General features: G+C 42.2%; 1 gene segment (V, D, J or C); it reads right to left on the bottom strand.

Moving 5' to 3' along the window:
• Positions 1 to 4,140: 4,140 nt before the first annotated feature.
• On the bottom strand, positions 4,141 to 11,932 carry LOC127914426 (Ig heavy chain V region PJ14-like). The segment is given in 3 exon segments: positions 4,141 to 4,229; positions 8,147 to 8,369; positions 11,788 to 11,932. Coding segments are annotated over 3 exon segments (457 nt in total).
• Positions 11,933 to 13,623: the final 1,691 nt, after the last annotated feature.

The following is a 13,623-nucleotide window of genomic DNA, read 5'->3' as shown; positions in this document are numbered from 1 at the left end:
AAATAAAACATTTAGTCAGTACTTTGTTAAAGCACCTTTGGCAGCAATTACAGCCTGCAGTCTTCTTGGGTATGACACTACAAGCTTGACAACCTGTATTTGGAGAGTTTCTCTGATTCTTCTCTGCAGAACTTCCCAACCTCTGTCAGGTTGGATGGGGAGCATTGCTGCACAGCTATTTCCAGGTCTCTCCAGAGACGTTAGATTGGGTTCAAGTCCGGAATCTGGCTGGGCCACTCAAGGACATTCAGAGACTTGTCCCGAAGCCACTCCTGCATTGTCTTGGCTGTGCTTAGGGTCGTTGTCCCTTTGGAAGGTGAGCTTTCGCCCTAGTCTGAGGTCCTGAGTGCTCTTGAGTAGGTTTTCATCAAGGATCTCTCTGTACTTTGCTCCGTTCATCTTTGCCTCCATCCTGACTAGTCTGCTGCTGAAAAACATCCCCACATCATGATGCTGCCACCACCATGTTTCACAGTAGGGATAGTGCCAGGTTTCCTCCAGATATCACGCTTATCATTCAGGACAAATATTTCAATCTTGGTTTCATCAGACCAATGAATCTTGTTTCTCATGTTCTGAGAGTCTTTAGGTGCCTTTTGGCAAACTCCAAGTGGGCTGTCGTGTGCCTTTTACTGAGAAGTCTGGCCACTTTACCATAAAGCCCTGATAGGTGGAGTGCTGCATAGATGGTTGTCTTTCTATAAGGTTCTCCCATCTCCACAGAGGAACAAGAGCTCTGTCAGAGTAACCATCGGGTTCTTGGTCACCTCCCTGTCCAAGGCCGTTCTCCCTCGATTGCTCGATTTGGCCGGGTGGCCAGCTCAACGAAGAGTCTTGGTGGTTCCAAACTTCTTTCATTTAAGAATGATGGAGTCCACTGTGTTCTTAGAGATCTTCAATGCTGCAGAAATATTTTTGTACCTTTCCTCAGATCTATGCCTCAACGCAATCCTGTTAGGAGCTCTACAGACAATTTCTTTGACCTCATGGCTTGGTTTTTGCTCTGACATGCACTGTCAACTGTAAGACCTTATATGGACAGGTGTGTGTCTTTCCAAATCATGTCCAATCAATTTAATTTACCACAGTTGGACTCCAATAAAGATGTAGAAACATCTCAAGGATGATGAATGGAAACAGGATGCACCTGAGCTCAATTTCGAGTCTCATAGAAAAGGGTCTGAATACTTGTGTTTTTTATTTTGAATAAATGTGCAATATTTTCTATAAACCTGTTTTCGCTTTGTCACTATGGGGTATTGTGTGTAGATTGATAAGGAAAACATTAATTTAATCAATTTTAGAATAAGGCTGTATCTTAACAAAATTGGAATACTTTCTTAATGCACTGTACACCTACTGCTTGCTGTTGTCTCTGGAGATGGTGAACCGACCATGAACTGACTGGGGGTAGCAGAACAACTACCACTGCTATTATAAGAAACTCACTCCAGTCCTTTTCCAGGAGCCTGTCTGATCCAAGCTGCATCAATATTTCATCCAAACCCATCATATGTACATGTCAGTTGGTTTTTCTCCAGGCGTTTTGACCACTGTTCCAGACTCAGTCAGTGTCTGACCATGAACCCCTGTGGAAATAAAATACCAAAAACTTTAGAGTGGAAACATTCATACACATGAACAGTGACATCTTTAAACAAGTTGATAGACACCGTTGTAGCAGATGATTTTGAAAGAATTCATGAAAATGATGAGACATTCATTTTAGTGGACAGAATATTGTCACTTACTTATTACAGACATCACCATGAGAACTAAACTCCAGACAGTCCACATTGTTAATGACCAGGCCTAAGTGTCTGATTATTAAGGGATGGAGGGGAAGGAGGCTTTGCATAGACAGCCGTCTAGAGGCTTAAATAGGAACTGAAAGGGGAGAAATCTGCTCTTTACCCTGATTCCCTTCCTCCCTGTCCTTCATTCGGCTCTCTGTTTTCATACTGTAATTAGAGCAGTAAAAATAAATGTAAAGTCATACATGGTGTACGTGTCAGCATTCAGGGCTCAAACCACCCAGGTTATTTATTTTACCTTTATTTAACCAGGCAAGTCAGTTAGGGACAAATTCTTATTTTCAATGAAGGCCTAGGAACAGTGGGTTAACTGCCTGTTGTTGGGGAATAATCAGAATTGGTTGGTAACATAGGTAAGATGTTTTATATTCATCATATGCTTATGAGTTATTTCTCATAAGAATGTATTTTGTTGTACTATAGTGGTGGCCATTGGCAGTTATCTGTTCTATGTCAAGACTAAGTTGCATGGGCTGCAGAGAGGGGAGAGGTCAAGGTATCATCATGTGTAAACATATCTTTTGCTCCACTGTGTCTGTGTGCCAGTCACTCCCTACGTTTCCCATCGGGGAGAGGAGGATGGCAGTGTCTGGAATCATTCTATGCTCTCCGTGAGTTTGTCCAGGATTGGTTGTATTTAGAATTGGTTGTATCTAAATGACAATTTGATATATGCCTGTTGATATAGAGGGTTGGATTATGGTTCTAGGGTTTGAGTAAGGAGACAAAGCTGAACGATTTATTATGTCTATGCTGTCTGACTATGTGTGTTCTTTGCTATTAAAGGATCTCAGTTGCAATGTAGTGGGGCTCTCAGAGAATTCATTGATAGACACTGAATTTATCTGAGAGTCACAGGGTTATGATAGAGCTCATATAATTAAAGATGGACTTTTATAACTAACTCTGACTTGTGTTGAGGTTTCCGCTCATGATTTGGTAAATAGAGGAAAATTTCCACGACACTGTTCAGGGGCAGAACGACAGATTTGTACCTTGTCGGTTACTAATCCAACACTCTAACCTCTAGGCTACCCTGCCGGCCCAGGGACAAGTAAAGACAAGTAAAGACAAGTATATGTTAAAGAAAGTGTTCTCTTTCCAGTCTTTCCGGTCCTCTGAAGCAGCGGGTGGTCAGCAGGTTGTCACTGTCAAAAACACTGTCCTTGGAGAGCAATTCTGAGGTAATCATTTTGTGCAGACTGAGCAAGCGTTTATACGGTGAAAGAGAACTAGAACTGCCCGGTATCCTCCCTCCTTCACGGCCGCTACAAGGTAAAATAGAGCCAAGCACCCAGCATAGCAACGGACGCTTTGGTTCATTACATAATCCGGTGAGAATGTTGCAAGTTCTAGCAAGTGTCAACCAGTTTTTGTACAGTGCAGCCAGCCTCCTGTTACACTGAGTCTCTGGCACAATAATAAACAGCAGAGTCTTCAGTCTTCAGACTATTCATCAGGAGATACACCTGATGCTTGCTATTGTCTCTGGAGATGGTGAACCGACCCTGAACTGACTGCCACCATCACTGCTGGTAAAAGCTGCAACTCATTCTAGTTCTTTCTCAGGAGCCTTTCTGATCCAACAATTCCAAATGTGGCCACTTAATTCAGTATACATGCAGGTCAGTTTGTGTGATTCTCCAGGTTTTATAACTACAGATTCAGACTGAGTCAGTGTCTCACCATGAACACCTGTAGAGATAAAGCAACATAGAGATAATACCTGGACGAAAAACCTCACGTAACAATATGTTTACATAAAACTAGTCTTAAAGTGTTCACCTGTCAAACCCTACAATCATCAGTAGTAAATCAATATAATATTTCATCATGAATTGTCAGAAGTTATGGTTTGTCCCTGTTCTTCAGACTAGTCCGTTTCAGTTCCTCTCCTCCACTCTGCAGTGAGATAAGTAGTAATGGATGAGGTCAGAATTTTGCAATGACTCCTCCTCCCAGGGTGGGAAGATCACACAGAGATCATATGGAGATTCAGAGATGGGGAACAGGTACATTTGACCTGAAAACTGAACTTATAGAGACAGTGAGTTCATTTACATTTTAATAAAGGGGAATGGATTACAGTAAAATGATACCTTACTATAAAAAACATTTAGCTCGGATACATAAAAACGAAGAGGGGAGCGTGATAATAATACTTTGAGCAGATTTGATGGACGGAATGTCACTGCTAAGGAACTGTAGTAATACAGTAATTGTGATGAAAGTATATGTGTTTTAATTGATATACAACTTTGTATTGTAGTGTTTATACTCATTTGAATGTCATGGAGTATTTCTTCAGGTTCTGTGTCTGTTTGTATCACTGTGGGTAGCGAGCACAATAACACACAGCTGTGTCTTCAGTCTGCAGACTCTGTCCTGTTAAAGTCACTTTGCTGCTGGAAGTGTCTCTGGGGATTACTGAACTTGTTTTTCAGCTTATCACTATAAAATACAGTTGAAGATGGAGGTTACATACACCTTAGCCAAATACATTTAAACTAACAATTTTACAAATTCTGACATTTAATCCTAGTAAGAATTCCTTGGTTTAGGTCAGTTAAGATCACCACTTTATTTTAAGAATTTGAAAAATCATAATAGTAGTAGAGATAATTATTTATTTCAGCTCTTATTTCTTTCATCACATTCATCAGAAGTTTATGTACACTCAAATAGTATTTGGTAGCATTGCCTTTAAATTGTTTTACTTGAGTCAAATGTTTCGGGTAGCCTTCCACAAGCTTCCAACAATAAGTTGGGTGAATTTTGGCCCATTCCTCATGACAGAGCTGGTGTAACTGAAACAGGTTTGTAGGCCTCCTTGCTCGCACACGCTTTTTCAGTTCTGCCCACACATTTTCTATGGGATTGAAGTGATGGGCTTCGTGATGGCCACTCCAATACCTTGACTTTGTTGTCCTTAAGCCATTTTGCCACAACTTTGGAAGTATGCTTGGGGTCATTGTCCATTTGGAAGACCCATTTGCGACCAAGCTTTAACTTCCGGACTGATGTCTTGAGATGTTGCTTCAATATATCCACATAATTTTCCCACCTCATGATACCATCTATTTTGTGAAGTGCACCAGTCCCTCCTGCAGCAAAGCACCCCCACAACATGATACTGCCACCCCCGTGGTTCACGGTTGGGATGGTGTTCTTCGTCTTGCAAGCCTCCCACGATTTCCTCCAAACATAACGATGGTCACTTTGGCCAAACAGTTCTATTTTTGTTTAACTAGCCCAGAGGACATTTCTCCAAAAGTACGATCTTTGTCCCCATGTGCAGTTGCAAGCCGTAGTCAGGCTTTTTTATGGAGTTTTTGGAGCAGTGGCTTCTTCCTTGCTGAGCAGCCTTTCAGATTATGTCGATATGGGACTCGTTTTACTGTGGGGCTTGCAAACTATTACAGACTACAAAGGGAAGCACAGCTGCGAGCTGCCCAGTGACACGAGCCTTCCAGATGAGCTAAATCACTTTTATGCTTGCTTCGAGGCAAGCAACACTGAGGCATGCATGAGAGCATCAGCTGTTCCAGACGACTGTGTGATCACGCTCTCCGTATCCGACGTGAGTAAGACCTTTAACCTCTAGCGTCGAGCAATCCCGTATCCGGGAGCGTAATTATAGCCTCAAACTCATTACCATAACGCAACGTTAACTATTCATGAAAATCGCAAATGAAATAAAATAAATATATTCACTCACAAGCTTAGCCTTTTGTTAACAACACTGTCATCTCAGATTTTCAAAATATGCTTTTCAACCATAGCTACACAAGCATTTGTGTAAGAGTATTGATAGCTAGCATAGCATTAAGTCTAGCATTCAGCAGGCAACATTTTCACAAAAACAAGAAAAGCATTCAAATAAAATCATTTACCTTTGAAGAACTTCGGATATCTATTCGATGATAAATCATTCGTGGCAGCTGTGTTTCTCCTCGAAGCAAACAAAAAATACACGCAGCTGGAGATTACGCAATAATTGCAACGGAGGACACCATGCGGCCACCTGGTAGATGTAGTCTCTTAAGGTCAATCTTCCAATGATTTGCCTACAAATACGTGACAATGCTATCGACACCTTGGGGAAACGACAGAAAGTCTAAGCTCATTCGTGACCCATACACAGCCATATAAGGAGACATTGGAACACAGCGCATTCAAAATCTGGGGCACTTCCTGTATGAAATTTCATCTTGGTTTCGCCTGTAGCATTAGTTCTGTGGCACTCACAGACAATATCTTTGCAGTTTTGGAAACGTCAGAGTGTTTTCTTTCCAAAGCTGTCAATTATATGCATAGTCAAGCATCTTTTAGTGACAAAATATCTTGTTTAAAACAGGAACGTTTTTTTATCCATAAATTAAAAGAGCGCATCCTATATCCAAGAAGTTAAACAGGTCAACATACACAAGGCTGCGGGGCCAGACAGATTACCAGGACGTGTGCTCCGGGCATGTGCTGACCAACTGGCAGGTGTCTTCACTGACATTTTCAACATGTCCCTGATTAAGTCTGTAATACCAACATGTTTCAAGCAGACCACCCTGTCCCCAAGAACACAAAGGCAACCTGCCTAAATGACTACAGACCTGTGGCACTCAAGTCCGTAGCCATGAAGTGCTTTGAAAGGTTGGTAATGGCTCACATCAACACCATTATCCTAGAAACCCTGTACCCACTCCAATTTGCATACCGCCCAAACAGATCCACAGATGATGCAATCTGTATTGCACTCCATACTGCCCTTTCCCACCTGGACAAATGGAACACTAATGTGAGAATTTTATTCATTGACTACAGCTCAGCGTTCAGCACCATAGTACCCTGGGGCGGCAGCGTAGCCTAGTGGTTAGAGCGTTGGACTAGTAACCGTTAAGGTTGCAAGTTCAAACCCCCGAGCTGACAAGGTACAAATCTGTCGTTCTGCCCCTGAACAGGCAGTTCAGGCTGTCATTGAAAATAAGAATATGTTCTTAACTGACTTGCCTGGTTAAATAAAGGTAAAATATTTTTTATATTTTTTAAAAGCTCATCACTAAGCTAAGGATCCTGGGACAAAACACCTCCCTCTGCAACTGGATCCTGACGGGCCGCCCCCAGGTGTTGAGAGTAGGTAGCAACACATCTGCCACGCTGATCCTCAACACTGGAGCTCCACAGAGGTGTGTGCTCAGTCTCCTCCTGTACTCCCTGTTCACCCATGACTGCATGGCCAGGCACGACTCCAAACAGTGGTAGGCCTGATCACAGACAACGACAAGACAGCCAATTCCAATAAGATATAGCACACCATGTCGTGTGAAATGTACAGAGGAATGATTTGAGCATTACTTTTGTGTTTTTACACCTGATTTATTATGTAGAAATATATTAATGGTACACCAGCATTTCTGGTTAGGGAAATACAATATGACTAAACTTGTTTCATTCTCATGGCTATTATTCTACAGGTTTGGGGCTTGTTTGTATCACTGTGGTTTCAAGAACAGTAATAGACAGTTGTATCTTCAGTCTGCAGACTCTGTCCTATTAAAGTCATTGTGCCTCTCGAAATGTCTCTGGTCAAGCTGAACTTGTGTTTCAGTGAACCTTTGTAAGCTGTGCCTGCATCATGAAAGAAGTTCACAACCAGTGGTAAAGTACTACTTTAACACAATAGCAAAACAATTGACTAACAGAATGCCAAAACAACTGGTTAACACAATAGCAAAACAACTGGTTAACACAATAGCAAAACAATTGACTACCATAAAGGCAAAACAACTGACTACCATAAAGGCAAAACAACTGACTACCATAAAGGCAAAACAACTGGTTACCATAAAGGCAAAACAACTGACTACCATAAAGGCAAAACAACTGACTAACACAATAGCAAAACAACTGACTACCATAAAGGCAAAACAACTGGTTACCATAAAGGCAAAACAACTGGTTACCATAAAGGCAAAACAACTGGTTACCATAAAGGCAAAACAACTGGTTACCATAAAGGCAAAACAACTGGTTACCATAAAGGCAAAACAACTGGCTACCATAAAGGCAAAACAACAACTGACATATCCTATGTTATGACTAGTGACTGATACTACGTCTAATTCATACAGTCATCAGATCATATTAGGATTTATTTCATGTAAAGGCTAAGATCGCCCACTCCTGATGTGTACATATAACTCCAACCATTTATGGAGTAGGTGAGTTTTTGTACAGGTCTGGTGCTGTTTTGTATCACCGTGACCCCCGAGCACAATAATACACAGCTGTGTCCTCAGCCTGCAGACTGGTGATGTCTAAGTACAGTACATTACTACTGTCTCTGGAGATGGTGAATCTGCTCTTAAAAGAGGTTCCAGAAGTGATGGATCCACCACCCCAGATGATCCCAATCCACTCCAGTGGTGTCCCTGGCTGCTGTCGTATCCAACCTGTACCATAGTCTGTCAGGACATAGCCAGAGACTTGGCAAGATAGTTTCACTGACTCCAGGAGTCTTGAGTTGAGCAGGGGAGGAGGTCAAACTAATGCTGTGTAGATCTGAATGAGAGCAGAGTGAAGAGAGAGAGAGAGAGAGAGAGAGAGAGAGAGAGAGAGAGCCAAACAAACCAAAACAATGGCAAAGTCTTCTCATGCTTTGTTGATTTCAAAAAAGCCTTCGACTCAATTTGGCATGAGGGTCTGCTATACAAACTGATGGAAAGTGGTGTTGGGGGTAAAACATATGACATTATAAAATCCATGTACACAAACAACAAGTGTGCGGTTAAAATTGGCAAAAAACACACACATTTCTTCACACAGGGTCGTGGGGTTAGACAGGGATGCAGCTTAAGCCCCACCCTCTTCAACATATATATCAACGAATTGGCGCGGGCACTAGAAAAGTCTGCAGCACCCGGCCTCCCCTGCTAGAATCCGAAGTCAAATGTCTGCTGTTTGCTGATGATCTGGTGCTTCTGTCACCAACCAAGGAGGGCCTACAGCAGCACCTAGATCTTATGCACAGATTCTGTCAGACCTGGGCCCTGACAGTAAATCTCAGTAAGACCAAAATAATGGTGTTCCAAAAAGGTCCAGTCACCAGGACCACAAATACAAATTCCATCTAGACACTGTTGCCCTAGAGCACACAAAAACTATACATACCTTGGCCTAAACATCAGCGCCACAGGTAACTTCCACAAAGGTGTGAACGATCTGAGAGACAAGGCAAGAAGGGCATTCTATGCCATCAAAAGAAACATAAATTTCAACATACCAATTAGGATTTGGCAAAAAATACTTGAATCAGTCATAGAGCCCATTGCCCTTTATGGTTGTGAGGTCTGGGGTCCGCTCACCAACCAAGACTTCACAAAATGGGACAAACACCAAATTGAGACTCTGCACGCAGAATTCTGCAAAAATATCCTCCGTGTACAACGTAAAACACCAAATAATGCATGCAGAGCAGAATTAGGCCGATACCCACTAATTATCAAAATCCAGAAAAGAGCCGTTAAATTCTACAACCACCTAAAAGGAAGCGATTCACAAACCTTCCATAACAAAGCCATCACAAACAGAGAGATGAACCTGGAGAAGAGTCCCCTAAGCAAGCTGGTCCTGGGGCTCTGTTCACAAACACAAACACACCCTACAGAGCCCCAGGACAACAGCACAATTAGACCCAACCAAATCATGAGAAAACAAAAAGATAATTGGAAAGAATTAACAAAAAAAACAGAGCAAACTAGAATGCTATTTGGCCCTACACAGAGAGTACACAGCGGCAGAATACCTGACCACTGTGACTGACCCAAAATTAAGGAAAGCTTTGACTATGTACAGACTCAGTGAGCATAGCCTTGCTATTGAGAAAGGCCGCCGTAGGCAGACATGGCTCTCAAGAGAAGACAGGCTATGTGCTCACTGCCCACAAAATGAGGTGGAAACTGAGCTGCACTTCCTAACCTCCTGCCCAATGTATGACCATATTAGAGAGACATATTTCCCCCAGATCACACAGATCCACAAAGAATTCGAAAACATATCCAATTTTGAAAAACTCCCATATCTACTGGGTGAAATTCCACAGTGTGCCATCACAGCAGCAAGATTTGTGACCTGTTGCCACGAGAAAAGGGCAACCAGTGAAGAACAAACACCATTGTAAATACAACCCATATTTATGCTTATTTATTTTATCTTGTGTCCTTTAACTATTTGTACATTGTGTATATATATATATATATTTATAATATGACATTTGTAATGTCTTTACTGTTTTGAAACTGTTGTATGTGTAATGTTTACTGTTAATTTTTGTTGTTTTTCACTTTAATATATTCACTTTGTATGTTGTCTACCTCACTTGCTTTGGCAATGTTAACACATGTTTCCCATGCCAATAAAGCCCTTGAATTGAATTGAGAGAGAGAGAGAGAGAGAGAGAGAGAGAGAGAGAGAGAGAGAGAGAGAGAGAGAGAGAGAGAGAGAGAGAGAGAGAGAGAGAGAGAGAGAGAGAGGAAACTTAACCTGACGAAAGAGAATACATGACTTTTTCCATATAAGATGAAAGTTGTGTCTGTGTGTGGCTGCCCCTCAGAGCTGGGTATATAGCAGAGGAGATTATTTGCATATTAGACAAAAGTCAAAATTTAGGATCTAGGAAATATGCTGTACAGCTTTCCATGCACACATACACGACTACCTCTACCATGCTAGAGGTAGGAAACTATTGGAAGTGATCAACATCAGATACTACCTACGCTACAGTGATCATGGAGGATTTAGGGTTTTTTCCCCACAGGGACCAGACTGAGAGAGTATTAATGAAGTACCTATCTAGTTTGTCAAAAGATAGCAGATCAAACCACCACCTACCCACAGCCGCACTACTTTAGATTGCATGGTCAGATGTTCTCGGTCAGATAGTTAGTTAGCTCAATGTATCATTCACCACAGAGATTTGGAGCAGATTTTGTGCCTGCGGAGAGAGTCTCATTTCATACAAGCACATTTCCGTCCATGTTCCTTCTCCTCGCCGCATCTCCTCGATTCCCTTTGGCCTTAGAAAAAATGCCAGAACGACCCACTGTGTGTACGTTGTCAAATGTTGCTTTGTTATTAAATCAAATGCATTATTACAATTCAGAGGTTGTTGTTTAAGCGTTGTGAACATGTTCTATATGTAATGTAATATGTTGGGTGTGCAGGCTTTTACACAAACACATCTGATATTGACAGTCTAGGCCCTTATGCAGTGTCGCCTCTAGCCTTCTTAGGACCCTAAGCCAAATATGGTGTTCACCCCCCCTTGCCATGACTTTTGACATGTTTATATGATATCTGTATGACAGTGACTAACAAAATCAACGGGGTCACCTTGGGGATCAGGGACCCTGTGCTCTTGCCCTGTGCCCAGTCAGTCATTTGGTTCTGATAGCTGGTTAGATTACCTTACCAGCAATCAAAATAATGGTAGCTGACATGGGCTTATTGAGTTACTGACATAACAATTGGAAAACTGCTGATGCCCTACCAAATGTCTTTTTAAATTGGTTGGGCACCCCCTAGCGGTCGCAGTCTGCGTATAGGAAACGCCGATAAGGTGTCCTTATCATTAGCTTATTTAATTTAGATGTGTTAGATCAGGTGAGTTAGCAAAATCCTGGTCATTGTGAAAGATGACTCCTACACATGATGACCTGTGCATGTTTATTGTCTTATTTTTCTAACCTTCCTCAAAAGAATATCAAGAAAAACTCAAGGCCCTATTCATGAAGCATAGGCAGTGTTTCTAAGGTAAAGACATCTCATATTAAAGCATATGGTTGTTTACCCCAGCTGTTTACAGAGGAGGGTTAGTGAAGTGTGTCAGGGGAGAACAACAGTGTGTACATGTTTCACATCCTGTCGGAGGGGTTTTTGTACAGATCCACCACACATTCACATCACTGTGCCCAGCGTGCACAGTAATACACAGCAGAGTCCTCTGCCTTCAGACCAGACAGTTTCAGATGTGTCATGCTCACTGAGCTGTCTTTGGTCAGTTCAATCCGTCCCTCCAGGGTTTTGGCATAGCCTGCTGCTCCAGTAATGGTGTTGATCCAGCCCATCCATTCCAATGGTTTCCCTGTAGGTTGGCGAATCCAGTTCATACCATAGCTTGTGAAGGTATACCCAGTTCCTCTGCAAGAGAGGTTGAGAGTTTCTCCTGGCTTTTTCTGGAGCGGACTGGAGGGAATCGATTCCATAGTTTGACCATTTAAACCTGAAGGAGAGAAGGATAGAGGGGAAACAGGGGGAGAGGAGAAAGGAGAGAGGGTGGAATATTGAGTGAAAACAATGGAAAATTGTCTTCAGTCATTGCTCAGATGAAGAACAGATGATAAGGAGTAAAACCAAGCAGAACTCACAGGTCAGACAGAGAGAGAGCAGCAGAAGGTAGAGTTTTCCTGTCATACTGAGGGTGGAGATATGAACTCAGCTGCTCCACACAAGACAACAAGTCAGCAGCAGAACATAAGTATATATGAACTCTGAAGGATCTGGATTTACATCATGATGTCATGGGGGAGGGACTGATAACTCTGAGGTCAGGGGTCAAGCTATGACTCGTTGGTAGGGCCAGGAGTTGATAACATGACATGTCAAATGACACGGATAAACTCTGTCCCCATGTCATAATCAGGGCCTAGAGTTTTTCCTGATCTGGTCAAGGTGTTTGGTCAAACTGCAGGGAATCTTGGAGGATGGTTTTCTGAGTATTTATAGAAATAATTCCCCATTGTGGTTTACTATAAATTTCAGATTAGGGATCAATCTATCAAGGACAGTCACCTTGTTTAACAGGAATAAACACAAATAGAGTATGTAGGCCTGTATGTGATTCCTCTTTATTTTCTATCTCTCTCCTCAGGGAAATATGTACCTTATGTTGATGTACAAGTAGTTATGTTGTTTTGGCTCTTAGGGGAATATTATGCTTCAGTAGATGTTACTCTGTTGTTCTGATGCTCTACTGCCCTCTGTTGACTCTGTTGTACTGATGCTCTACTGCCCTCTGTTGACTCTGTTGTACTGATGCTCTACTGCCCTCTGTTGACTCTGTTGTACTGATGCTCTACTGCCCTCTGTTGACTCTGTTGTACTGATGCTCTACTGCCCTCTGTTGACTCTGTTGTACTGATGCTCTACTGCCCTCTGTTGACTCTGTTGTACTGATGCTCTACTGCCCTCTGTTGACTCTGTTGTACTGATGCTCTACTGCCCTCTGTTGACTCTGTTGTACTGATGCTCTGCTGCCCTCTGTTGACTCTGCTGCCAGTTAGATTGTCTGAGACATTTTGTACAGATACTCCACACACTCACACCACTGTCTCTCTTACACAGTAATACACAGCAGTCCTCTGTTCTCAGAACAGAAAGCTTCAGAGTCATAATGCTGTTGGAATTATCGTTAGGCATTTCCAGGCCTAGGTAACAATGCTAAAAGTTCATGGTTACCTAGGCCTAATCCAGAGTAACCTATCCATTCCAATGCTTTCCTTGCAGTTTGTCTTATCCAACCTGGGTTGTAGCTACTAAAGGTTTACCCAGATCCCTTACAGGAGAGACTGAGTTTCTCCAGGCTTTTTCTGGACTGAACTGGAGGGAATGGACTCCCGACTCCGGCCATTGAAACCAGATGGAGAGAGAAAGAAAATGAAGTGCTAGAGAAAAAAAGTAAGACAGAAAGTTGAAGGAAGGCAAGATAAGAGTGTTTTTAAAAGTCCATTGTCCATGTTCACGAATTTCACTAAGAGCA

The sequence above is a fragment of the Oncorhynchus keta genome, chromosome 32, assembly GCF_023373465.1.
Source record: "Oncorhynchus keta strain PuntledgeMale-10-30-2019 chromosome 32, Oket_V2, whole genome shotgun sequence".
NCBI classification, from domain to species: Eukaryota; Metazoa; Chordata; class Actinopteri; order Salmoniformes; family Salmonidae; genus Oncorhynchus; species Oncorhynchus keta.
The sequence above is the reverse complement of the archived record's forward strand: the minus strand, read 5'-3'. Positions and strand labels throughout refer to the sequence as shown.